The sequence below is a fragment of the Oncorhynchus clarkii genome, chromosome 16 (genome assembly GCF_045791955.1).
Source record: "Oncorhynchus clarkii lewisi isolate Uvic-CL-2024 chromosome 16, UVic_Ocla_1.0, whole genome shotgun sequence".
Lineage (NCBI taxonomy): Eukaryota > Metazoa > Chordata > Actinopteri > Salmoniformes > Salmonidae > Oncorhynchus > Oncorhynchus clarkii.
In genome coordinates this window covers 55,250,956-55,278,140 of record NC_092162.1, presented here as the reverse complement: position 1 = coordinate 55,278,140, position 27,185 = coordinate 55,250,956, and the positions used below count along the sequence as shown (strand labels likewise).

Genomic DNA, 27,185 nt, shown 5'->3' with positions numbered 1-27,185 from the left:
AAATGCTTATTTCTCTCAAAGTTTGTTCACCAATTTGTTTAAATCCCTATTAGTGAGCATTTCTCCTTTGTCAAGATAGTGCGTCCACCTGACAGGTGTGGCATATCAAGAAGCTGATGAAACATCATTACACAGGTGTATCCTGCTGGGGACAGTAAAAGGCCACTCTAAAATGTGCAGTCACAACACCAGAGGTCTCATGTGTGCAATTTGCAGACAGACTGCAGGAACGTCCACCATAGCTGTTGCAAGATAATTGAATATTCATTTGTCTACCATAAGCTGCCTCCAATGTCATTTTAGAGAATTTGGCGGTACGTCCAACCGACCTCACAACCGCAGACTACATGTATGGCGTCGTGTGGGTGAGCGGTTTGCTGATGTCAAAGTTGTGAACAGAGTCCCCCAAGGTGGCGGTGGGGTTATGGTATGGGCGGCAGGCAGAAACTACGTACAACGAACACAATTGCGTTTTATCTATGGCAATTTGAATGCACAGAGATACCGTGACGAGATCCTGAGGGCCCATTGTTGTCATCACCTTTATGTTTCAGCATGATAATGCATGGCCCCATAACGTAAGGCTCTGTACACAATTTCTGGAAGCTGAAAATGTCCCAGTTCTTCCATGGCCTGCATACTCACCAGACATGTCACCCATTGATAATGCTTGGGATGCTCTGGATCGACGTGTATGACAGCGTGTTCCAGTTCCTGCCAATATCCAGCAGCTTCACACAGCCATTGAAGAGAAGTGGGACAACATTCCAAAGGACACAATCAACAGCCCAATTAACTCTGTGCGAAAGAGATGTGTCGTGCTGCAGGAGGCAAATGGGGGGGGTCACACCAGATACCGAATGTTTCTGAAGCACGCCACTACCTTTTTTAAAGTAATCTCTGGCCAACATATGCATATTCCCAGTCATGTGAAATCCAGATTCGGACCTGATTAATGTATTTCAATTGACTGATTTCCTTATATGAACTGTAAATTGTTGCATGTTGCATTTATATTTTTGACCATTTTAAATGGGAACCCATTACAGTAAGGTACTTAATAATTGTTAACCAGAAATGATTTGATATTGATATATAAACAGCTGCATTGGGCCTTTAAAACAGCACAGCCCTGTAGAAGTGGTTTATAGCTAAAGCAATGGAGCTCAAGAGGATGAGCGCAATCTAGTAAGACTAAGGACAAGGGATGCATCTCAATAGTCCCCTCTCCTCCATGAGCACTGATCCGAGTCTGAATGTACAATATGGATGTGTGTGTTTTGGTGTCCCGTGTGTGCAAGTATGGTATGACACCGCACCTTGTTTAAGATACAAATGATAAATTCTTCATTATAAAAAAAAGTTTCAAGTTGGCAACGTGGCGCTTGTCCCCTCCTCCATGAGCACTGATATCAAAACACATGTTACGTGAAAGCAATATTGTGAACAGCGCAGAAGAAGAGAGTAGGAAAAACAGAGACCATTGCAATGTGCCAATGGTACAGATGTGTCTAGCCAAAATCAGTGATTGTTGAGAAGTGGAAGCTTGAACTTTAGCCAAGGGTTTACACTACCCAAAGCAAACCTTGGCCTTTGCTATTTACTGGTGAACATTGCTCTATAAATCTTATAAGGCTGGATGATTCTCTTCTGTTTTCCACCCTGAGTCACAGTTCAAACACCATTGCAAAGAATTCAAACCAGTTTCTCCAAAAGCTCAACTGGTCTGTAGCTTGCATTCGGTTGCCATCTTTGAGAGGGAGAAAATGTGCTATTGCTATGTCACCGGTTTTTCATCCATTGTTTAACTAAACTATTTCTTATACCAGGCACTACTGGATGACCGGAGAGACCTTGTTTTTGGACCATAGTGACCAAGCATTCATTTTGTTTCATGTTTTTTTTCTTCTGAGAACTAAAACCATTTTTTTGGCGCTTTCCATCAAACAGTGATTTTTATCTGAACAACTTGTGTACCCTATTTTCTTTTTTAAAACATACTTCCACTGTATTTCCTAACAAAGAAAACATTTTTTTTTTAAGACAGACTCTCCTAATTTCAGCCTGTACCTTGTAGTTATGTTGTTGCCATGTAAGGCTGTCAGTGAACTAACGTACCGGTTTCAATATTTGTCAAATCAAAACATTGGCAACTATTAAAAAATTGACTGTAGAAAGATGGTGGTATTGAAGTAGAAGCGTCTCAACCAGACTATAATAAACGTTCTACCATTTGGGAACTGAGGACATTTCATTTGGATTGTTAATTGGTTTGGTTTCTATTATTTTTCAACGTTTCCTGTTCAACTAGTTGAAGGAAAACATTTTATAAAGTTGCCAAAATGTGTACACTTACCCATTGCTGATGACCCCTGCAAATAACCTTGTCTCCCTACACCTACAGATTGGGGATGGTATAGGTAACATTATAGCTAGTGTCTGATGAATGCCAACTGAGTGAAAGTATTATGTATGTGTTGGATATGCATGTGCTGTGAGTGATACATACTCGACTTGTAAAACATAGGTGATTCTATGGATGTGGCCTGTACTGCAGTGAGACTAGGGTCACAGGATAAGGCAGATGTAGATGTGTCAGCTTCCTTGTCCTCAACATCTTCAGCCTCCTCTTCCTCACCCTCCTCTTCGGGCCGCTCTGCCAACAACCTCTGGGGCATCCTAGCTGACCTCTGACCCTGAGGTCAAAATATTCAGAGAGGTCGACATCAGCTTATTTGGGGTTAAATGTACTCATACTATGTGAGTGATTGTGTCAGGTGTCAGCTTTATCCATTTCAAAAGGTAACAATCTCAACATACATTCTTCACAAAAACAAAATAAGAAAATAAAAAAAATCTTAGGCAGTCTCTTAACCAAAACAACCTATTTTGAACCACGGGTTACCTTAGGGCCAAGTTTGGCTGCTGCTCTCCTCTGTGGGCGTTGCTTGGTTTTAGTCTCTTTGGAGTTGGAGAGCGTCTTCATAGTGGCAGCCGCGTGCCGCAGGATGCAGTCTGTGCCGCAGTAAACGGAGTCGGGCAGGGCGTGCTTACTGCACCCTGAGCCGATGCACTGGGGTAGGGAACCGTCCAACTCCATCTCAGCCTCAGCAACCATCTCTGTCACCTCCTGCACCACAGCCTCCTAGGACCAGACTCACGTCAGCACACATCTCAAACATGCAAATAAACACCATGGTTAAAATGTAGTCAAGTTTGTGCCGTACAAAGCAAGGAAAGCCATATAACACCACAAACTACAATTTATTTCCTTGCTTGCTAGCAAAGGAATCAGTGTTTTTTGTTGTTGTTGTTCTCACCTCGCTGGCCTGCTCCTCATGTACAATCTCCTCCTCCCCCAAGTAGGGCAGTGTCAGGCAGTCAGGGGAGCTCTGCTGGGGGTCTGGCTGGCTCTGGCTCTTGTTGGTGCAGGTGGCGCAGATCCAGTCTCGTCCACTCCTCTCAAGCTTTCGGCCTTGAATCTCGCTGACGCCAACGCAGTCGCCATGGAACCACTCCAGACAATTGTCGCAGGAGATCATGAACCTGGATAAGGAATCAGAAGAGCAATAAGAAAATGTCAGCTAAAGAACAACTAAAATCAACAACCAGACAATTTTGAAATAGACGTGCGGCAGATGGAAAGAGCCGAGACGTAGAGTTGCTAAACCAAAAACATACGGCTTGCTTGTTTGTTTTCACAGATGAATACCGTCCAGGACAATGCTACACACATACCTTTTGTTGTGCCTCTGTCGACAGATGCAGTAAAGGGCATGGGGGTTGTAGCCCTCACTGTCCGATATGCTAGAATACTCAGACTTTTCTTCCTCGATCCTCTCCTCCTCTTCCACCTCGTCCTTTGCCTCTGTTACATTATCATTTTGGCTAGCCTTTTCTTCTGTTGTTTCTGGATCAGACTCAAGAGGTGGCATAGAGTCTGAGCTTGACTGTTGAGAAGGAGAAGGGCTTTGAGACTCTACCACAACCTTCTCAGGACTCCTCTCCCTTTCCTCCTGAGGCTGATGCACCTGCTGCGGTTCCAACTCATTTACAAAAATAACCTCCTCTTCATCCGCAGTGCTCGAATCTGGCTCTACACCCCTACCCCTCCCACGCCCCCTACCTCTACCACGTCCTCTACCTCTCCCTCTCCCTCTTCCCCTCCCCCTCCCTCTGACCCCCCTCCCCCTGGACTCCCCTCTCCCCCTAATGCTCAGCCGCTCCTGGAGCTGCTTCAGGGTCAGCTCATCACTGTCCTCCTCAATACTGGAGGCAACTTCCACGACCCTACTAGCCCCATAGCTAGGGGCAGGGGCAGCCATAGTTTGGGCAGGAGCAGTCATGGGCATGTAGTCCTCCTCCTTCTCCCCAAGTAGAGAAAAAGCAGTGCCAAATGCAGATCCAAAGTCCTGCCAAGAGGTGGGATCTAGGCTGCCACCTGGGCAGGGCTCTTGGGGATCTGAGGAAGGCTCTGTGTCCATTGGAATTGGGGAGGCCGTTCCAGAGTACTCCAGGTCGGCTGGGACGCTTCTTCTCCCCCCTCGCCCACGTCTTGAATAGGTCTTGGCTGGGCGGCCTCTGCCCCGACGTGTGGGTAGGGGTGGAGATTCTGGATCTTCAATCTCATCCAATCCCACAAACTCTCTTCTGGCAACCGTGGTCCGCCTGAAGCCCCAGGTCTTTTTGAACTCGCTGATGGTCGGCCTAGCACTCCTCTCGGCCCCCTCCACCTGCTCTGCATCTATTCTGTGCTCCTCTACACCAAGGAGAACAGCAAGGATAGAAAAACAATGACAGAAAATGTATCATCATCTCCATCTAATCACATAATTTGGACAGCTAACGCACAGTCCATTACATTAAGACTAAAAGGGGAAGGAAAATAGTTAAGGTAATACCTGTATCAGTGCCAGTGATGTCATGGATCTCATTGATATCCATAAAGCCCTCCATGGTAGACCTGTCAAATTAAGATAGAAAAATACAAATGTTATCCAATCTACCAGAAATGCTGTTGATTGAAATGAAGCACATTTACACTTCGAGAGACTTGAAGAGCAGTCCATCACTTTGCATTAATCGTTAAGTCCATTGACACATGGGTGCGTCAGTACAGGTAACAAAACATCCCAATCAAAATCTGTCAGTTTAAGCTAGACATATCAGTCTTGCATGGGCTGCTTCTCAATCCAACACATCCACCGATGTCGGCCTTCCGCATCTGCGGTGGAAGGTGGGCAAGCTACAGTGGTGTTTGTCAGACCATGAGACATCCTGAAAATAGGTCTTCTCACAAAAACGTCTGTAGCGTCAGAACGGTTTGGCCAACAATAATATGGAAAATAGATTCTCACGATGGTGTTCTCCGTTTTGCTCTATAAACATCACGGGACTCATCTGAAAAACAGCTTCTATCTCAAGGCTATCAGACTGTTAAACAGCCACCACTAACATTGAGTGGCTGCTGCCAACACACTGACACTGACTCAACTCCAGCCACTTTAATAATGGGAATTGATGGGAAATGATGTAAATATATCACTAGCCACTTTAAACAATGCTACCTTATATAATGTTACTTACCCTACATTATTCATCTCATATGCATGCGTATATACTGTACTCTATATCATCGACTGTATCCTTATGTAATACATGTATCACTAGCCACTTTAACTATGCCACTTTGTTTACATACTCATCTCATATGTATATACTGTACTCGATACCATCTACTGTATCTGCCTATGCTGCTCTGTACCATCACTCATTCATATATCCTTATGTACATATTCTTTATCCCCTCACACTGTGTACAAGACAGTAGTTTTGGAATAGTTAGTTAGATTACTTGTTGGTTATTACTGCATTGTCGGAACTAGAAGCACAAGCATTTCGCTACACTCGCATTAACATCTGCTAACCATGTGTATGTGACAAATAAAAATTTGATTTGAAGTCAGTAATTGATGTGCCAACATGTTTGTAGCGTCTGTACCGTATAGGATACAACCTAACGGAATCCCACTGTGGAAAGGGAAGATTCCAACGAACACGATGTTCATCGTTTTGCTTTACAACACCTACAAGTGTCAACAGGACTCGTCTGACTGTAACCAGTACCAGTTTTAAAACAATTAATGGAAGTATAAAAAGGTAGAGTGCCCCACCCACAAAAAGTAAATATTTTCCTTAGCTTTCTTATATCTCCTAGATATACAGTTGAAGTCGGAAGTTTACATACACTTAGGTTGGAGTCATTAAAACTCGATTTTCAACCACTCCACAAATTTCTTGTTAACAAACTATAGTTTTGGCAAGTCGGTTAGGACATGTACTTTGTGCATGACAAGGAATTTTTCCAACAATTGCTTACAGATTAGTTCACAAATAATTAACTGTTTCAGTGGGTCAGAAATGTACATACACTAAGTTGACGGTGCCTTTAAACAGCTTGGAAAAATCCAGAAAATTATGTCATGGCTTTTGAAGCTTCTAATAGGCTAATTTAAATAATTTGTGTCAATTGGAGGTGTACCTGTAGATGTATTTCAAGGCCTACCTTCAAACTCAGTGCCTCTTTGCTCGACATCATGGGAAAATCAAAAGAAATCAGCCAAGACCTCAGAAAAAATAATTTTAGACCTCCACAAGTCTGGTTATAAGCAATTTCCAAACGCCTGAAGGTACCACGTTCATCTGTTCAAACAATAGTATGCAAGTATAAACACCATGGGACCACGCAGCCGTCATAACGCTCAGGAAGGAGACGCGTTCTGTCTCCTAGAGATGAACGAACTTTGGTGGGAAAAGTGCAAATCAATCCCAGAACAGCAGCAAAGGACCTTGTGATGATGCTGGAGGAAACAGGTACAAAAGTATCTATGTCCACAGTAAAATGAGTCCTATATCGACAGAACCTGAAAGGCCGCTCAGCAAGGAAGAAGCCAAACCGCCAGAATACAGTTTGCAACTACACATGGGGACAAAGATCATACTTTTTGGAGAAATGTCTTCTGGTCTGATGAAACAAAAATAGAACTGTTTGGCCATATGATTGGAGGAAAAGGGGGATGCTTGCAAGCCGAAGAACACCAACCGTGAAGCACAGGGGTGGCAGCATCATGTTGTGGGGGTGCTTTGATCCAGGAGCGACTGGTGCACTTCATAAAATAGATGGCATCACGAGGCAGGAAAATTATGTGGATATTTTGAAGCAACATCTCAAGACATCAGTCAGGAAGTTAAAGCTTGGTCGCAAATGGGTCTTCCAAATGAACAATGACCCCAAGCATACTTCTAAAGTTGTGGCAAAATGGCTTAAGGACAACAAAGTCAAGGTATTGGAGTGGCCATCACAAAGCCCTGACCTCAATCCTATAGAACATTTGTGTGGGCAGAACTGAAAAAGCGTGTGTGAGCAAGGAAGCCTACAAACCTGACTCAGTTACACCAGCTCTGTCAGGAGGAATGGGCCAAAATCCACCCAACTTATTGTAGGAAGCCTGTGGAAGGCTACCCGCAACATTTGACCCAAGTTAAACAATTTAAAGGCAATGCTACCAAATACTAATTGAGTGTATGAAAACTTCTGACCCACTAGGAATGTGATGAAATAAATAAAAGCTTAAATAAATCACTACTATTATTCTGACATTTCACATTCTTAAAATAAAGTGATGACCGTAACTAACCTAAAACAGGGAATATTTACTGGGATTAAATGTCAGGAATTGTGAAAAACTGAGTTTAAATGTATTTGGCTAAGGTGTATGTAAACTTCCGACTTCAACTGTATGTGATAAGGAGGTGAAGATTTCCCAGTTAGCTGACGATACAACCCAGTTTTTGAGAAATTAAAATCAGGTTCCAGTAACCCTAAATACAGCAAAATGTGAAATTTTACCAATATTTAGCACTTAACACAGTGAGTCCTGGAATTTCTGTAAACGATGTTGTAACCTACTACTTAGGTGTCAAAATTAAATGTATTTGGCTAAGGTGTATGTAAACCTCTGACATCTGTAAGAAAGACATTTTTTTTTTATGTAAAAAATGTGTTGTACTTTTATTTAACTAGGCAAGTCAGTTAACAAATTCTTATTTATAATGATGGCCTGTCCTGGCAAAACCTGGACAACACTGGGCCAATTGTGTGCCGCCATATGGGACTCCCAATCATGGCCGGATGTGATACAGCCTGGATTCGAACAAGGGACTGTAGTGACGCCTCTTGGACTGAGATGCAGTGCCTTAGACCGCTTCGCCACTCGGGAGCCCCGAAGTAGCCACCCGTGGCAAAGTAACAGACACATCTCAACATAAACTGTTCATAGGAGACTGCGTGAATCAGGCCTTCATGGTCGAATTGCTGCAAAGAAACCACAAATGCCTTACGATTTATTTTTAGGACTGCCTGTTTTGCCATTTCTGAATGTGTTATTCAATGCTTTTCTATGGGCTATATTAGTAAAGGCCAAACGCAATATTTTGTATTTTATTTTTTTAATTTTACCCCCTTTTCTCCCCAATTTCGTGGTATCCAATTGTTTTAGTAGCTACTCTTGTCTCACCGCTACAACTCCCGTACGGGCTCGGGAGAGACGAAGGTTGAAAGTCATGCGTCCTCCGATACACAACCCAACCAAGCCGCACTGCTTCTTAACACAGCGCGCATCCAACCCGGAAGCCAACCGCACCAATGTGTCGGAGGAAACACTGTGCACCTGGCAACCTTGGTTAGCGCGCACTGCGCCCGGCCCGCCACAGGAGTCACTGGTGCGCGATGAGACAAGTATATCCCTACCGGCCAAACCCTCCCTAACCCGGACGACGCTAGGCCAATTGTGCGTCGCCCCACGGACCTCCCGGTCACGGCCGGTTACGACAGAGCCTGGGCGCGAACTCCGAGTCTCTGGTGGCACAGCTGGCGCAGCAGTACAGAGCCCTTAACCACTGCGCCACCCGGGAGGCTAAACTCAATATTTTATCAAACAATAAAAAATATACACAGTCCCAGTCAAAAGTTGACACACCTACTCATGTTCTCTTTATTTTTTACTATTTTGTACATTGTAGAATAATAGTGAAGACATCAAAACTATGAAATAACACATGGAATCATGTAGTAACCAAAAATGTGTTAAACAAATCAAAAATATACTCTTCAAAGTAGCCACCCTTGATTCCAGCTTTGTACACTCTTGGCATTCTCTAAACCAGCTTCATGAGGTAGTCACTTGGAATGCATTTCAATTAACAGGTGTGCCTTGTTGAAAATGTCTTTGTGGAATTTCTATACATCTTAATGCATTTGAGACAATCAGTTGTATTTTTACAAGGTAGGGGTGGTACACAGAAGACAGCCCTATTTGGTCAAAGACCAAGTCCATATTATGGCAAGAACAGCTCAAATAAGCAAGCTATCATGAAACTCTCATGAAGACCGCTACAGGAAAGGATGACCCAGAGTTACCTCTGCTGCAGAGGACAAGGTCATTAGTTACCAGCCTCAGAAATTGCAGCCCAAATAAATGCTTCACAGAGTTCAAGTAACAGACACATTTCAACATCAACTGTTCATAGGAGACTGCGTGAATCAGGGCTTTATGGTCCATTGCTGCAAAGAAACCACTATTAAAAGGACACCAATAATAAAGAAGAGACTTGCTTGGGCCAAGAAACACAAGCAATGGACATTAGACCGGTGGAAATTAGTGATGCACCAATATGACAATTTTGTCCGATACCTGATATTTCCCTTGCCAAAAAAAACAGATACCGATTAAGCATTCTAGTTAGAGGTCAACCGATTATGATTTTTCAACGCCAATTCCAATAATTGGAGGACCAAAAAAGTGCTCTTCTTTTCTTTTTTAAAATATATTTGTAATAATGACAATTACAACAATACTGAATGAATACTTATTTTAACTTAACATAATACATAACTAAAATCAATTGTCTCAAATAAATAATGAAACATGTTCAATTTGGTTTAAATAATGCAAAAACAGTGTTGAGAAGAAAGTAAAAGTGCAATATGTGCCATGTAAAAAGCTAATGTTTAAGTTTCTTGCTCAGAACATGAGAATATATTAAAGCTGGTGGTTCAATTTAACATGAATCTTCAATATTCCCAGTAAGAAGTTTTAGGCTGTAGTTAATATAGGACGTGTCGACTATTTCTCTCTACACCATTTCTATTTCATATACCTTTGACTATTGGATGTTGTTTTAGGCACTTTAGTATTGGCAGCCTAATCTCGGGAGTTGATAGGCTTGAAGTCATAAACAGTGATGTGCTTCAAGCATTGCTAAGAGCTGCTGGCAAACGCGGTAAAGTACAGTTTGAATGCTTACGAGCCTGCTGCTGCCTACCACCGCTCAGTCTGCTCCCTACCACCGCTCAGTGCTTTATCAAATATCAAATCATAGACTTAATTATAATATAATAAATAAAAACACAGAAATTCGAGCCTTTGGTCATTAATATGGTCAAATCCAGAAACTATAATTTAAAAAATCATAATGTTTATTCTTTCAGTGAAATACGGAACTGTTTCGTATTTTATTGAACAGGTGGCAACCCTAAGTCTAGATATTGCTGTTTACATTACACAACCTTCAATGTTATGTCATAATTATGTAAAATTCGGGCAAATTAATTACGGTCTTTGTTAGGAAGAAATGGTCTTCACAGTTTGCAAAGAGCCAGGCGGCCCAAACTGCTGCATATACCCTGACTCTGCTTGCACTGAACGCAAGAGAAGTGACACAAATGTCCTAGATAATACTGCCTGCTAACATGGATTTATTTTAACTAAATATGCAGGTTTAAAAATATATACTTCTGTGTATTGATTTTAAGAAAGGCATTGGTGTTCATTGGTGTTCATGGTTAGGTACATTTGTGCAACAATTGTGCTTTTTTCGCGAATGTGCTTTTGGTAAATCATCACCAGTTTGGCGAAGTTGAAGTAGGCTGTGATTCGATGGTAAATTAACAGGCACTGCTTTGATTATATGCAACGCAGGACAAGCTAGTTAACCTAGTAATACATCAACCATGTGTAGTTAACTCGTGATTCTGTGAAGATTGATTGTTTTCAATAAGTTAAGTTTAATGCTAGCTAGCAACTTACCTTGGCTCCTTGCAGCCACAAGGTCCTTCTGATGCTGCACACGCGTAACAGGTGGTCAGCCTGCCATGCAATATCCTTGTGGATTGTTTTGTAATCGGCCATTATCGTCATCCAAAATGGCCGATTACTGATTGTTAAGAAAACTTGAAATCGGCCATCATTCACTTACTTGCTATGCTGGTTCGCTGTTCATTTGTTCAGTTGTTTAATTCTCAACCAGCATTTCTATGGACCGCCGTTTGGGTCTTTGCGTGTCAAAAAATACACTATTTGACATGTCAAAAAACCCTACTTGACGTGTCAAGAATCAATGAATCACAACGATTCATCGATACGTGTTCTATGATGCTGGTAAAGTTGTCTCGCGAAACTACAGTGCTGGTCATGAAAAAAATAGCTAGCTCATGGACACAATCAATGTTCTTCCCCAAAAACATAGCAAAACGACAATCTGTTTCAGTAGCTATAGTTCGCTAGATTACTAAACTCAGCCAAAAGAAATTGTCCTCTCACTGTCAACTGTGTTTATAAATATTTGTATGAACATAAGATTAAACATCTGAGACAAGTTCCACAGACATGTGACTAACAGAAATTGAATAATGTGTCCCTGAACAAAGCCAGTATCTGGTGTGGCCACCAGCTGCATTAAGTACTGCAGTGCATCTCCTCCTCATGGACTGCACCAGATTTACCAGTTCTTGCTGTGAGATGTTACCCCACTCTTCCACCAAGGTACCTGCAAGCTCCCGGACATTTCAGGGGTGAATGGCCCTAGCCCTCACCCTCCGATCCAACAGGTCAAAGACGTGCTCAATGGGATTAAGATCCGGACTCTTCGCTGGCCATGGCAGAACACTGGAATTCCTGTCTTGCAGGAAATAACGCACAGAACGAGTAGTATGGCTGATGGCATTGTCATACTGGAGGGTCATGTCAGGATGAGCCTGCAGGAAGGGTACCACATGAGGTAGGTGGTGGTCTTCCCTGTAACGCACAGCGTTGAGATTTCCTGTAATGACTACAAGCTCAGTCCGATGATGCTGTGACACACCACCCCAGACCATGACGGACCCTCCACCTCCAAAACGATCCCGCTCCAGAGTACAGGCCTCGGTGTAACGCTCATTCCTTCGACGATAAACACGAATCCGACCATCACCCCGGGTGAGACAAAACTGCTACCCATCAATGAAGAGCACTTTTTGCCAGTTCTGTCTGTGGGTTTGTGCCCATAGGCGACGTTGTTGCTGGTGATGTCTGGTGAGGACCTGCCTTACCACAGGCCTACAAGCCCTCAGTCCAGCCTCTCTAGGCCTATTGCGGACAGTCTAAGCACTAATAGAGGGATTGTGTGTTCCTGGTGTAACTCGGGCAGTTGTTGTTGGCATCCTGTACCTGTCCCGCAAGTGTGATGTTCAGATGTACCGATCCTCTGCAGGTGTTGTTACACGTGGTCTGCCACTGCGAGGGCGATCAGCTGTCCGTCCTGTCTCCCTGTATCCCTATCTAAGGCGTCTCACAGTACGGACATTGCAATTTATTGCCCTGGCCACATCTGCAGTTCTCATGCCTCAGGCACGTTCACGCAGTTGAACAGGGACCTTGGGCATCTTTCTTTTGGTGTTTTTCAGAGTCAGTAGAAAGGCCTCTTTAGTGTCCTAAGTTTTCATAACTGTGACCTTAATTGCCTACCGTCTGTAAGCTGTAAACAGCAAGCTATTTATTTTTATGAACTGAAGTTCAATTTCAATAGGCAAACAACAAGTGGCAACCTAGCTAATACTTACAAGGATTCCTTAATCATTGCTAAGAATAATGAAAATGACTGCAGTTTCTACTGGTCATTGTTTTCAGGCTGGTTGTTTTGGTGCTAGCTAGGTACCAACCTAAAGATAGTTACCTCAGAAGTTGCGGTCGAACAAATGATGCTTTATTACCTACGCGGTATTGTAAACACATCGTTCATGGCCGGTGTTTGCTGACTTTGCTGTACAGCTTTTGACAGTGCTACTGTATATTTTTTGACACGCAAAGACCCATACGGAGTTCCATAGTATGTATTTCATGAAGATAATAGCAGTGACGCTATTACTGTGTAACTCCGGTAGGGCAACATCTGAAAAATAGCGCACTTGGTAGTGTTAACCGGTGCTCGACCAGTCTGCGAAAGCCAACATCACCCACAACAGAAAACGGTTGATTTTCAAGGGCAATGTCTTGGCTTTAATGGATTTCGCCTTTGAGTTGTCTCGCAGAAATGTTGTTACTCAAATGACTGCTTGACTTGTTGACTACTCGATCCACACAGCAGACATTGTGGGCTAGTTTAGGAATGCTGTGTTGCACTTACAGCGCAAAATTTTACTTGGCGTCATTACGCCATGTACCTTCGTTATATAGGTATGCACGTCAGCTTGACATCGATTTTGCACATCGGCCAATACCGATGTTGACATTTTTAGCTAATATCGTCTGATTCTGATATGTTCACTGATATATGGTGCATCCCAAGTGGAAATCTGTCCTTTTGTCTTATGAGTCCAAATTTGAGATTTTTGGTTCCAGAATAGGTGGATGCAGAATAGGTGAACGGATGATCTCTGCTTGTGTCGTTTCCACTGTGAAGTATGGAGGTGTGATGGTGTGATGGTGCTTTGCTGGTGACACTCAGTGATTTATTTAGAATTCATGGCACACTTAACCAGCATGGCTACCACAGCATTCTGCAGCGATATACCATCCCATCTGGTTTGCACTTAGTGGGACTGTCATTTGTTTTTCAACAGGACAATGACCCAACACACCTCCAGGCTGTTTAAGCGCTATTTGACCAAGGAGAGTGATGGAGTTGACCTGGCCTCCTCAACCACCCGACCTCAAACCAATTGAGATGGTTTGGGATGAGTTGGAACAGAGTGAAAGAAAAGCAGTCAACAAGTGCTCAGCATATATGGGAACTCCTTCAAGACTGTTGGAAACACATTCCAGGTGAAGCTGGTTGAGAGAATGCCAAGACTGCGCAAAGCTGGCATCAAGGCAAAGGGTGGCTACTTTTTTCGTTACTACATCATTGCATTTTTGTGTTATTTTATAGTTTGGATGTGTTCACTATTATTCACCAATGTAGGTAACAGTAAACCATTAGGTAAAACCCTTGAGTAGCTGTGTCCAAACTTTTGACTGGTACTGAATATATCTAAAGGGGTCCTTAAATTGAAATAAATAAATAAATAGCTACCATCTTTAAATAACCGCGTGAAATCACATCACCTGATGTAAATAACTGACAGTAGCTCACTACATGACGCTTGCTAACACTGGGCCTACCTGAGCCCATAGAAATATAATTAATCATTCTAGTTCACTGGCTGGGCCGCACTAACGCCCTGTACCAGAGTTATACACAAGCCAAGTTTGAATTCAGAATCAGACAAGCATAAAAAAAAAAAAGATGCATCTAGCTGGTAGACAAGACTATGAGCATTATGTCATGTCATGTCATGACTAGAAAGAGACATCACTTGGGTGTTCAAAAACCGTGCATCCCCCCATGTCCATAACATCAAACAAAGACCATTTCTGATCAAGTATTCCTCCCTCATTCATCCCGTAGAAAATGTGAATTTCAAGCAGGACTTGCTGTTTACTACAGAGGCTTGTAAATTAGACATACAGTTAATTTTAGAAGTTGAGTTGTAACACTGACACCGCAAAATTGAAGATTAATGAAGTCTACCACTGAAATATTACATTACTGCCACTGAATGAAACCATCGATGTAGGCAAGTAGCTAGCTAACGCTTTATCTAGTGACTAAAACAAAAGTATGCCGTTTTAAAAAACTAGACACCCTCCCCCCACCTAGCAAGCTAGCTAACAAGCTAACGTTAGTTAACTTCAGCTCGTGGAATGTTTGCACTAACGTTAGCAACCTAGCTTGCTAACCAAGCGGCGTGTGTAGTGGTATTATATCTAGCAGTAGAACTACCAAACATTATTGATATAAAATTAAAATAACATACTAGCTAGCAAGCCTACCTGGCGTTAGCTAGTTAACTGGCCTATGCTATTCACAGGGTCAAGGAGCCTTACCGCGTGACAATGTTTTAATGTAATTTCATTTGGCTAGCTTGCGTCTAACTAACTGTTGTTGTAAAATATAATTGTATTAATACATCTTACGATATATTTTAAACAATAGCTAGCTACCTTACTGGTTATCCAGTTGTGTTCTGTCGTAGGAAAACGTCTACACAGCCTTCCATTTTGTCTTCTCCTCCACTGTGTTGTTGCGTTCACGACAACTTGGAACTACGAAATTTCCGACCTTCGACCTCAGTGCGTTCAAGACAACTGGGACCGCGGAAAAAAACGAGCAACGACTTGTAATACATTTTTGACCGGTCATCCAAATCGAAATTTATGCTGCGTTCATAACAAAGTGGGAAGGTGATAATAACCAGTTGTGAAGTTGTAAATACAAGTAGAATGCATTCACATGCTTTGAAATCCATGAGAAACATGATTGGCTAATGGCAAATACGCTGTGTCAACCATAAACTAAAAGTACAGCTAGGGGTGAAATAAGTATAGCCAGTTATAAGTGTAATGTCTTAGCAGATTATAAGAAAAGGCCATCAGTTTAAAGTGGAGAAGGAATGTAACATCTACTGTTACAGGAAACTCACTCTACATCTAAAGATGAAGTTGCGTGAAAAAAAGACTGGGGTGGTGAAATCATTTTCTGTCATGGACAAAGGAACTCAAAAAAGGTAATGATACTAATTAACAATGATTTCGATCTGAATGTGTAAACTGTCAGGAAAGATCCACAAGGAAGATAATTTGGCTTATGGCTGAAAGGGCTGAAGGAAAAGAGATTGAGGCTTTTTTTGTGCTATTTTTGCATATTGAAGACATTTAATGTTTCGGAAATGGGGGAGAGTAGTGCGGACGAAGTGGAGGAAATTGAGAAAAAGTTGGTGAAGCAACAGTTGTGCTGGAATGTCAACAATATGGGTGTCAGTTCTGATGGTATAGAGCGGGAGGATGAGGGTCAAGGACCGGAATGATAGTGAAAAGACATAGAAAGAAGAGAGATCATTATACCGAAAGCCGTAGAGCATCTAGTAGAGAAAGCATAAAGAGGACCAATGAAGCAAAAGTAATAATGTGTTGCAGTGGAAAGTGGTGATAGTGTTTGATGAGACAACAGGGCCTCATTTACACCAAATCTGACCAACTAATGCCGCAGAGAAAGAGGTAGATGAAGTCAAATTAGCTTGGTTCATTGGAAATGGTAGACTGTTAATATTTTTTGCTTTGTAGCCAGGCTCATCAAGAGAAGATTCTGAAAATGGAAAAGCTTAATGGGAAGAAGATTAAAAGCCTTGTCCCTGGTGCTTATGCTAGATTGCGGGGAGTCATCACTGGGGTTCCCATATCTATGTCCATAGATAATATTGAAGAAAATGTGAAGAGAGGAAGAGTGATTGAAGCCAAAAGGTTGACCAGTAGAAAATCTTGCGCTCGTGAATGTGCTAAAGGACACATGATCATGAATAAAAGTAGAAATGCCAGGGTGAAGGTTATTGTGGAGATGGCAATAACATTCACCTCGAATTTGTTGGCTTGAAGCTCATTCTCGCCCATCCAATCAGCTTTTCCAACCCTTGCCGAATCCACCTGCTTCCTGGCACTGACTTTGTGGTGACTGCCAGGTCGTCCATAAAAGCTCTGATTGGTGGTTGTTGCACCCCAGATTTGGTTCAGAGACCCCGGCACTCAGCTTCAGCAGACTTCATAATCATGTTCATCGCCAGGGCAAACAGGATCACAGAGATGGTGCAGCCTGTGATGATTCCCACTTCCAGTCTGTGCCACTCTGATGTTGCTGACCCTGATGAGACACTCATGCTGAACCTGTCATAGTAGTCCAGGATGAGATCTGCCACTTGGTGTGGGACATGGTGTTTTATCATTGCCAGCTTGTGAGGGATCGATCCGTAGGCATTGGCAAGGTCAAGCCAGAACACTGCCAAGTCACCCTTGTTCTATCGTGCTTCTTTGATGAGCTGGGTCAACACACCTGGTACTTTTGCGATGTCTCCCTTTTGGACAGATGTATCGATGTAGTCATTCTTAGAGAGGAAGTCTGCCAGCCACCTGGCTACAATGCTGAAGAAAATCTTCCCTTCGACACTTAGCAAGGAGATGATCATGAATTGGTTGATTCTCTCTGAATCTTCTTCCAACTGCTGTGCAACCTTGTCTCTCCTCCAGAGGACCTTAAGGATCTTCTAGAGTAACAGAGGACAGTACTTGTAGACCTTGTACGGGACTCCGCTTGGTCCAGGAGCTGAGCTAGACCTTGCCCTCTTCACAACGTCCTGTACTTCTTTCAGAAATAGCTCCCTGTTGTCGAACTCTGTGACTGGTACTAGTGGGTGTATCAAGACATTGCACTGCCCCATCTCCTGCTGTTGGGGTCACTGTATGTGCTCTGGATGTGCTAGTCAATCTCCTCTTTGGAACAAACCAAGTTCCCACTGCGCTTCTGTCCTAGTAGCTGCTTTGTGAAACCAAAGGGATTGGCTATAAAGGCAGTTCACATCTTGGCTCTTTCTTTCCACCGTCTTCTATGCCATTCAGCCCTACGCATAGTCAATATCTTCTTTCTCAAGATGCTCCGTAGCTCTGCCAAGGGTGGCCGTTGCTCCTCACTGGCCTCCTTGTGCTGTTTCTTGAGGATATTCAGTTCCTGCCTGATCTTGTGGATTTTCGCAGCTCTCTGGTTCATGGTGTACGGTGTTCTCACAGGCCTCTGCTCCACTGCGCCAAACCTTTCCTCTGATAGGCTGACTAAGATTGTCATCATACTTTGTAGCATCCTGTCTGCACCTCCCTTTGCTGTTGCTTCCAGCACCTTGTCTGCATCCTCGTCAAACTGTTGCCACACTGTTGTCTTGCAGGTTTGCGGCCATTTGATTCAAACCTTCTCCGATGGTCTTCCAGGAGGGTCTTGTTGCGACACATGGAGGCTCCGGGCTCTTTGGTGTGACTCTGGGCCTGGCTCCTCCTGCGTCTCACCAGGTTCGCTACCTGTGTGTTGTGTCGCTACTACCTCCTCTAGACATTTAATCTAGAATGTATTAATTGTAAGGCCTCTGGCATTCTTGCAGACCTTTCCAAACACACATATTCCATGGTCATATTCAGTTGTCCGTTTCAATGCATCATTAGCCTTTGGTTCGTCAGGCTCCCATGGGGATATGTTTCATGTGTCGATCTGTAGCTTAGTTTGCGTCTCCTCCGCACGGAGGAAGTGGTTTTGTTTGCCAACCCTCCCTGCCCCGGTTGCCGTCTTTCCAAGCTGTCCACAGTACAGGTAGATTGCAATAAAAATGGTACTATAGAGGCACAAAACAAGCTAGAGGAAAAGCAAAAAGAACTGGAGGACCAACCATATTCAAGAACAATCTAATGTAATAAATTACAAAAATAAAGCAAACTAGATGGAGTATGTCGAAAAATGCATCACATGTTTCCTTAATCTTCAACACAGGAACGCCACCAAAAAAAATTTGGTAGAAACTCACTACTAAAGACAGTCATTCAGGACTCTCCAACTTATTTTTAAAAAAGAGGAAGCTAAATATTTTAAGCAGATGTTTTCTTTTCGGTCTCTCCCACTGAATGATGATTACAGTAAGGATTGTATTTCCTAATAAATAAATGAATGAGTTAACAAATCCCTAAAAAGATCAGTGCGAAGGCCAAATTACAGAGAAATAACTTTGAGGCTATTAAATCCTTTCAGTCTGGAAAAACTCCAGGGCTTCATGGTATACCGGTAAAGGTAAAGTATATCAACTCTTTTTTTGATGTACTCAAAGCTCAATTTTTAGGTTGCTTTAACTAGTCTGTCAGGTACTCAGCAAGAAGGTATGATTTCACTGTTACTAAAACAAGACTCAGATAACTTTTCTGGCCTCTGGAATAAACCCAATTATGGCGTGCACCATATTACGTATTGTATCTTTAAAATATACAACTTTTACATTACCCTGCAGTTTACCTATAAAATGGGCTGATGATGAGGTATACATGCAGTGCCTTAACATCTTATGGCTGGGGGCAGTATTGAGTAGCTTGGATGAATAAGGTTCCCAGAGTAAATTGCCTTCTACTCAGTCCCAGAAGCTAAGATATGCATATTATTAGTACATTTGGATAGAAAACACTCTGACGTTTCTAAAACTGTTTGAATGATGTCTGTGAGTATAACAGAACTCATATGGCAGTCAAAAACCTGAGAACAAATCCAAACAGGAAGTGGGAAATCTGAGGTTTGTAGTTTTTCAACTCTTGGCCTATCGAATACACAGTGGGATATTGGTCATATTGCACTTCCTATGGCTTCCACTAGATGTCAACAGTCTTTAGAACCTTGTTTGATGCTTCTACTGTGAAGTGGGGGCGAATGAGAGGGGAATGAGTCAGGGCTCTGGCAGAGTGCCATGAGCTGACCACGCTCGTTCACGTGAGAGCGAGCTCTGTTCCATTGCATTTCTACAGACAAAGGAATTCTCCAGCTGGAACATTATTGAAGATTTATGTTAAGAAAGTATTCACAACCCTTTACTTTTTCCACATTTTGTTGTTACAGCCTGAATTTAAAATGTATAAAATGTTGATTTTGTGTCACTGATCTACATACAATACCCCATCATGGTCAAAGTGAATTTGTGTTGTTGTTGAAATGTCTTGAGTCCATTCTGTATTCAATAATAGTAGTTAACATGATTTTTTTTAACAATGACCACATCTCTGTAGACCACACACAATTATCTGTAAGACCCATCAATTGAGGAGGGAATTTCAAGCACAGATTCAACCACAAAGATGAGAGAGGTTTTTCAAGGCCTCGTAAAGAAGGTAGGTGTAAAAAAATATATATAAAAAAATAAACCTTAGTATCCCTTTGAGCATGGTGAAGTTATTAATTAGACTTTGGATGGTGAATCAATACACCCAGTCACTACAAAGATACAGGCGTCCTTCCTAACTCACTAGCCGGAGAGGAAGGAAATTGCTCAGGTATTTCACCATGAGGCCAAAGGTGATTTTAAAACAGTTACTGAGTTGAATGGTTGTGATATGAGAAAACTGAGAATGGATCAACAACATTGTAGATACCTTACAATATTAACCTTAATCACAATTTGAAAAGAAGACACCTGTACATAATATAAATACTCCAAAACATGCATCCTGTTTGTAACAAGGCACTTAAGTAATACTGTAACAAATGTGGCAAAGAAATTAACTTTTTGTCCTGAATACAAAGCACTATGTTGGGGGTAAATCCAACACAACACATCTGTGAGGACCGATGCTGGAGACGAGAAGCAAGTACAGGGAGTGAACATTTAATGGAAAACGGACATCAAACAAAACAAGAACAGCGTCTGGACAGGGGAAACAAAATTACCTTACGACAATAATGCTGACACGGGGAACAAAACTGAGGAACAGACAGATATAGAGGAGGCGGTCAACAACGTAAAGGAGTCCAGGTGAGTCCACTGATCGCTGATGCGTGTAATGAGGCGTCCCACCTGGGCGAGCCTGACGGGCCGGCCAAGGCATGGGCGCTGGACAAGCCGACTGAGGTATATAAGCCCGACGAGCCGGCTGAGGTATATAAGCCCGACGAGCCGCCTGAGGCGTGGGAGCCCGACGGGCCGGCTGAGGAGTGGGAGCCCGACGGGCCGGCTGAGGAGTTGGAGCCCTACGGGTCGGCTGAGGCATGACATGGGATGGGAGCCTGCCGAGCCAACCGAAGCAAGGAAACCTCTCGAGCCAGCTAAGGCACCCCTGGTTCCATCGGTGGTGGCACCCGGACCCAACGTCACCACCAACAACAAAAAACAAGAACTCTCTGATGCTTCAAATAGTGGTGTCAGCATTCTGTGAGGACCAATGCTGGAGACGAGAAGCAAGTATTTGTTACTTTTATTTCTTACTTTTTTAGGTATTTTTCTTAAAACTGCATTGTTGGTTAAGGGCTTGTAAGTGAGCATTTCACTGTAATACACCTGTTGTATTTGGTGCATGTGACAAATTAAATTTGATTTGAAGTACAGGGAGTGAACATTTAATGGAGAACGGACATCAAACTAAACAAGAACAGCGTCTGGACGGGGGGAACAAAACAACATTACAACAATAATGCTGACACAAGGAACAAAACTGAGGAACAGACAGGTATAGAGGGGACAATCAACAACAAGGAGTCCAGGGGAGTCCAATGAGCGCTGATGCGTGTAATGATGGTGACAAATATGCGTAAGGAAGGGCAGCCTGACAGCCTCGAACGCCAGAAAGCGGGAGTGGAAGCAGGTGTGACAACATCACTGAGTACCACTCTTCATATATTCAGGCATGGTAGTGGCTGCATCATGTTATGGGTATGCTTGTCATCGGCAAGGACTAGGGAGTTTTTTAGGATAAAAAGAAGCAGACAGCACAGACAAAATACTACAGGAAAAACTGGTTTAATCTTCTTTCCAACAGACACTGGGAGACAAATTCACCTTTCAGCAGGAAAATGACCTACATCACAAGGCCAAATCTACACTGGAGTTGCCTACCAAGATGACTTTGAATGTTCTTTAGTGGCCTAGTTGCAGTTTTGACATTGCTTGAAAATCTATAGCAAGACTTGAAAATTGCTTTCTAGCAATGATCAACAAACAACATGACAGAGCTTGAAGAATTTAAAAAAGAATAATGGTCAAATATTGTACAATCCAGATGTGCAAAGCTCTTGGACTTACCCCAAAAAACAAAGCTTTTATAGCTGCCAAAGGTGTTTCTAGCATGTATTGTCTCAGGGGGGGTGAATTCAAATCAAATCAAATTAAACTTTAATTGTCACATGTCCCGAATACAACAAGTGTAGACTTTACCATGAAATGTTTACTTACGAGTCCTTAAAGCAACAGTGTAGTTCAAGAATAGATAAGAAAATATTTACCAAGTAGACAAAAAAAAAGTTAGATTTTTTTTTTAAAAGTAGCACAATAAGAATAACAATAATAACGAGGCTATATACAAGGGGCACCGGTAAAGAGTCAGTGTGCGGGGGTACAGGTTAGTTGAGGTAATTTGTACATGTAGGTGGGGGTGAAAAGTGCAAATCAATCCCAGAACAACAGCATAGGACCTTGTGAAGATGCTGGAGGAAACGGGTACAAATATATCTATATCCACAGTAAAGGGAGTCCTGTATCGACATAACCTGAATGGCCGCTCAGCAAGGAAGAAGCCACTGCTCCAAAACCGTCATTAAAAAAGCCAGACTACGGTTTGCAACTGCATATGGGGACAAAGATCATACGTTTTGGAGAAATGTCCTCTGGTCTGATGAAACAAAACTAGAACTGTTTGGCCATAATGACCATCGTTACATTTAGAGGAAAAAGGGGGTGGCTTGCAAGCCGAAGAACACCATCCAAACCGTGAAGCACGGGGGTGGCAGCATCATGCTGTGGGGGTGCTTTGCTGAAGGAAGGACTGGTGCACTTCACAAAATAAATGGCATCATGAGGCAGGAAAATTATGTGGATATATTGAAGCAACATCTCAAGACATCAGTCAGGAAGTTAAAGCTTGGTCGCAAATTGGTCTCCCAAATGGACAATGACCCTAAGCATACTTCCAAAGTTGTGGCAAAATGGCTTAAAGACACCAAAGTCAAGGTATTGGAGTGGCCATCACAAAGCCCTGACCTCAATCCTATAGAAAATGTGTGGGCAGAACTGAAAAAGTGTGTGCAAGCAAGGAGGTCTACAAACCTGACTCAGTTACACCAGCTCTGTCAGGAGGAATGGGCCAAAATTCACCCAACTTATTGTGGGAAGCTTGTGGAAGGCTACCCAAAACGTTTGACCAAAGTTAAACAATTTAAAGGCAATGCTACCAAATACTAATGGAGTGTATGGAAACTTCTGACCCAGTGGGAATGTGATGAAAGAAATAAAAGCTGAAATAAATCATTCTCTCTACTATTATTCTGACATTTCACATTCTTAAAATAAAGTAGTGATCCTTAATTGCCCATAGACAGGGAATTTTTACTTGGATTAAATGTCAGGAATTGTGAAAAACTGAGTTTAAAAGTATTTGGCTAAGGTGTATGTAAACTTCTGACTTCAATTGTATGTGATATGGAGGTGAAGATTTCCCAGTTAGCTGACGATACAACCCAGTTTTTGAGAAATGAAAATCAGGTTCCAGTAACCCTACATACAGTAGAGCAATTCTCTCAGGTGTCATGTTTGGTTTTGAATATTGCAAAATGTGAAATTTTACCACTTAAAGCACTTAAAGACACAGTGAGTCCTGAAATATCTGTCAACGATGTTGTAACCTACTCAAAATTACCCGAAATACTAATGAAATTAAAGATATTAATGTCAGTCCCTTAATTAAATCTATAGAAAATACATTTTATTCATGGTTGGCAAGAGATGTATCTCTTCAGGGTAGAGTTATCCTGTTAAAGGCAGAGGGTTTATTCAAACTTCTTATCTTTTTACATCTTTAGAGATTCCCAAGTTTACGTGTACCACTCTCGACAAATTATTATTCTATTTAATTTGGAAAAATAAGCCACAAAAGATCAGAAAGAATGTTATTACCAACAAGATTTGTGATGGTGGTGTAAATGTTTTAGATTTTACACTGTTTAATCAGACTACAAAAGTGAACTGGATGAAGAAGTATCTAAAAAAAACTACAGTTTATTTTCCAGAAAATTGTGGGGCTTCATTTTTTACTCCAATGCCCTCATGCTGTGGTTAAAATTCCTGTTAAATTTGCAACATTTCCAAAACAAGCTCTAATGTGCTGGTCCTTGATATACAAGCACAACTTCTCTCCATATAAATGTTTTATTTGGAATAACGTCGATGTTAGATATAGAAATAAAACCTTATTTTTCCATTTTTAGTTTTCCAATAACATCTTTGGTTAGTCAATTTATAAATGATAATGGTAATCTTAATATGTACAATGAATTATTAGCCAAATATAGCTTTGTTATGTTGTGTAAGGAATATGACATTTTAAAGAAAGCTATTCCCAATGGAACCTTTACTTTACTGAAGGATCGATCAAGCTTTTCATTATATGCACTAAGTTGTGTAGAAATGAAAATAGAATAACTAGTGTATTTCAACACCAATAAACCCACCCATTTAAAAATGATTTTAGTTTATGTCAATCTAGCAAACCAGGTAACTAAAAGCAACTTTCTAAACAATGTTTCAGTTCGTTTCTAGCTTGTTAGCCAGCTAGCTAATGTTAAGTTAGCTGGCAAGCCAGTTCAAATAATGACAATATTATATAGCTGACAACGTCTTCACTTTAGCTCATTTGTCTTCATTATTACGGAAAAATAAACTCACGACAAGATCATTATTTACAATTAATGGCGAGCCAATTACAGAAAATAGCTTATGGTTGTGACTGTTGTGACAAAATAAAAGCAAGGCATTCTACCACAGAATTTTAGAACCTGGACACTGTCTCGTTGGCCTAACGTTATAACCTAATTTGAACCACATTGTTAGCCCACAAAATGTTATGTGTTATTACATACAGCCGGGAAGAACTATTGGGTATCAGAACCAACTCACCAGTAACTCACCAGTATTACCAGAGAGACATCAGGGATTGTAAACATACTCTGTTTCATGGAAACATGTCTCTCGGCATATACTGTCGGAGTCGGACCAGCCATCTGGTTTCTCAGTATTTTGTGTCGACAGGATTAAACATCTCTCCGGGAAGAAGAAGGGGGGAGGGGGTGTATGTTTCATGATTAACGACTCATGGTGTAATTGTAATAACATACAGAAACTCAACTCCTCAACTCAACTCCACCCGAACTAGAATACCTCACAATCAAATGCCGACCGTATTATCTCCCAAGAGAATTATCTTTGGTTATTGTCACAGCTGTGTATATCCCCCCTCAAGCCGATACTATGACGGCCCTCAAGGAACTTCACACAAGCATTTCGCTACACCCGCAATATAATCTGGTAAACACGTGTATGTGACAAAGAAAATGTGATTTTTATTTAATTCCAACTCATAATGTTACTACCCTGCATGAATCTTCAGGTTAGCTAGCCAACCAGGTTCAATGTTAGCAAGCTAGCTAACATTGGGCTATAACTAGCAATGCAAATGGCTCTGAGATACAAATAATATTACTACACAGATCATACACGTAACGTTAACTAGCGAGACAGCCAGCTAACGTTAGCTAGCTAGCGAACAGTATGCTTTAACTTGAAATGAAAACGTCTTTCTGACAAAATTAGAAACTTACTATATCTGAAAATGTCAAAATGTATCAAAATGTAATTTTTTTGTGTCTCTCTGGATTTATTGTATTTTGGGGGGTATTTTGTTATGTTTGATATTTGTATATAGTTTTGTACAATGTTCGAGCTATGCATCATTTTATTTTCTCACAAAAAAATGAGTAATTTACCAGTTGAAGGACTGTTCAACTGAATTGTTTCCTGTCATATGTGGTAAATACCACATTCCCACTTGGTTATGAACGAGTTGTTATTATCAATGAAAATACATTTATTCAAAAATACAAGGTAGACGGGAAGAGGCAAGTCTGTCAGACCATTCTAGCCAATGAGAGAACAGACAGGCATAATGGTTTCCACTAGTTACCACAGCCACAAAGTAAAAATAATCAACATTCATCGTAGCAAAAATGTGCCTTTTGGTTTAATTTAAGGTCTGGGTTAGGAATAAGGTTAGCAGTGTGGTTACGGTTTGGGTTAGGCTTAAAATCACATTTTAAGAAGATACGTTGTAGACTTCTACAGGGTTTATTACTTTGTGGCTGTGGTAACTAGTGACGACCAGGCACAACACCGATATTAAGTGTTTTTTCTCAAAGTTGCCGGTATGTCATGTATCCTACTTATATCGCACAACACCGATATTAGGTGTTTTTTCTCAAAGTTGCCGGTATGTCATGTGTCCTACTTATATCAGTACGTACACTCGTAACAACCTAATCATTACGAAACTTCTACTCGATCAAATAATCCACACGTAGCAAATAAGCCATTACATTTTTTGTTAACCAAATTCGACACTGTCTCATTGATCTCCATACAAAAAAGTATTCGCTTGGTGAGAGGAAAAAACGCTACCTGCTGGAGAAGACAGCTTTTGGGCAGTTATCCCTCTTGTTTCGCCTCTTCCTCTCTTCATGAGCGCTCAATCAAGCTCCAGCTCTTGAGATGGAAAGAAGTCGCGCGAGAAGTACGCACAATGCTCGCGAGGTCAATGGTGTGTGAAAGGCATGAACAAAGATTTTTTAAACTATACCAAGATAGACCATGGCCTGTCGTTTCCAATGGGAACAGATGAGTAATAGTGGCCAGAACAAGCAAGGAGGTGGGAAGAACCAAGCAAGCGATAGCGAGATCGGCCCGTGCTAGCATATATCGGCATATTTTCGTTAGGGAACGCCTACTCTGTGAAGTGCGCGTGTGCAATAACTCAATTCGCCTTTTCACTCCTTCTAAACAACGCAATTTTTTTTACAAATTTGGCAAAGGCTAAAGGCTACAAAACTTAGTCCACTCTGTTCATAACATATTCTAGTTTTGGGATCAGAAAACTATATTGAGATCAAATGTTTAATCGATGAGAAAATGTGCAGAATGTAGGAGAAAATCGATCTCCTTCCATCTTCTCCCACTGCAGGCCCCTGAGCTTACTCTCACTACCATATTTGGTAGTGAATGGAAACGTCAAGCAGATGCTTCATATTTATACATCCAGTGAAATATCTGTCTTATTGTTCTATTTGTGGCATAGAGCTAGGACTCATCTTTGTATCTGCCATTATAGGGTCTGTGATACCATGGTCAGCGCCATAGAGCAGTGAGGAGGAGGAGGAGCTCTGCGTGTCCGGAAGTA

The 27,185-nt window shown here is 41.8% G+C and overlaps 1 protein-coding gene across 4 annotated transcripts in view; it reads right to left on the bottom strand.

Annotated features, from left to right (window-relative positions):
* LOC139368773 (uncharacterized) overlaps positions 1–26,463 on the bottom strand; it is a 52,277-nt gene extending 25,814 nt beyond the window's left edge. Inside the window, exons 1-7 of one of the 4 annotated variants that reach the window (XM_071108103.1) lie at positions 26,411–26,463; positions 4,902–4,963; positions 3,739–4,759; positions 3,321–3,546; positions 2,906–3,145; positions 2,510–2,696; positions 2,357–2,398 (exon numbers count right to left, since the gene is read on the bottom strand). In XM_071108103.1, the coding sequence (XP_070964204.1) occupies positions 2,357–2,398; positions 2,510–2,696; positions 2,906–3,145; positions 3,321–3,546; positions 3,739–4,759; positions 4,902–4,956 (1,771 nt within the window). In that variant the 5' untranslated portion in view covers positions 4,957–4,963; positions 26,411–26,463. Of the gene's footprint in view, positions 1–2,356; positions 2,399–2,509; positions 2,697–2,905; positions 3,146–3,320; positions 3,547–3,738; positions 4,760–4,901; positions 4,964–15,359; positions 15,498–24,867; positions 25,003–26,410 lie in introns of those variants that run through there. The other 3 variants (XM_071108102.1, XM_071108101.1, XM_071108104.1) reach the window with 3 other exon arrangements.
* Positions 26,464–27,185: the final 722 nt, after the last annotated feature.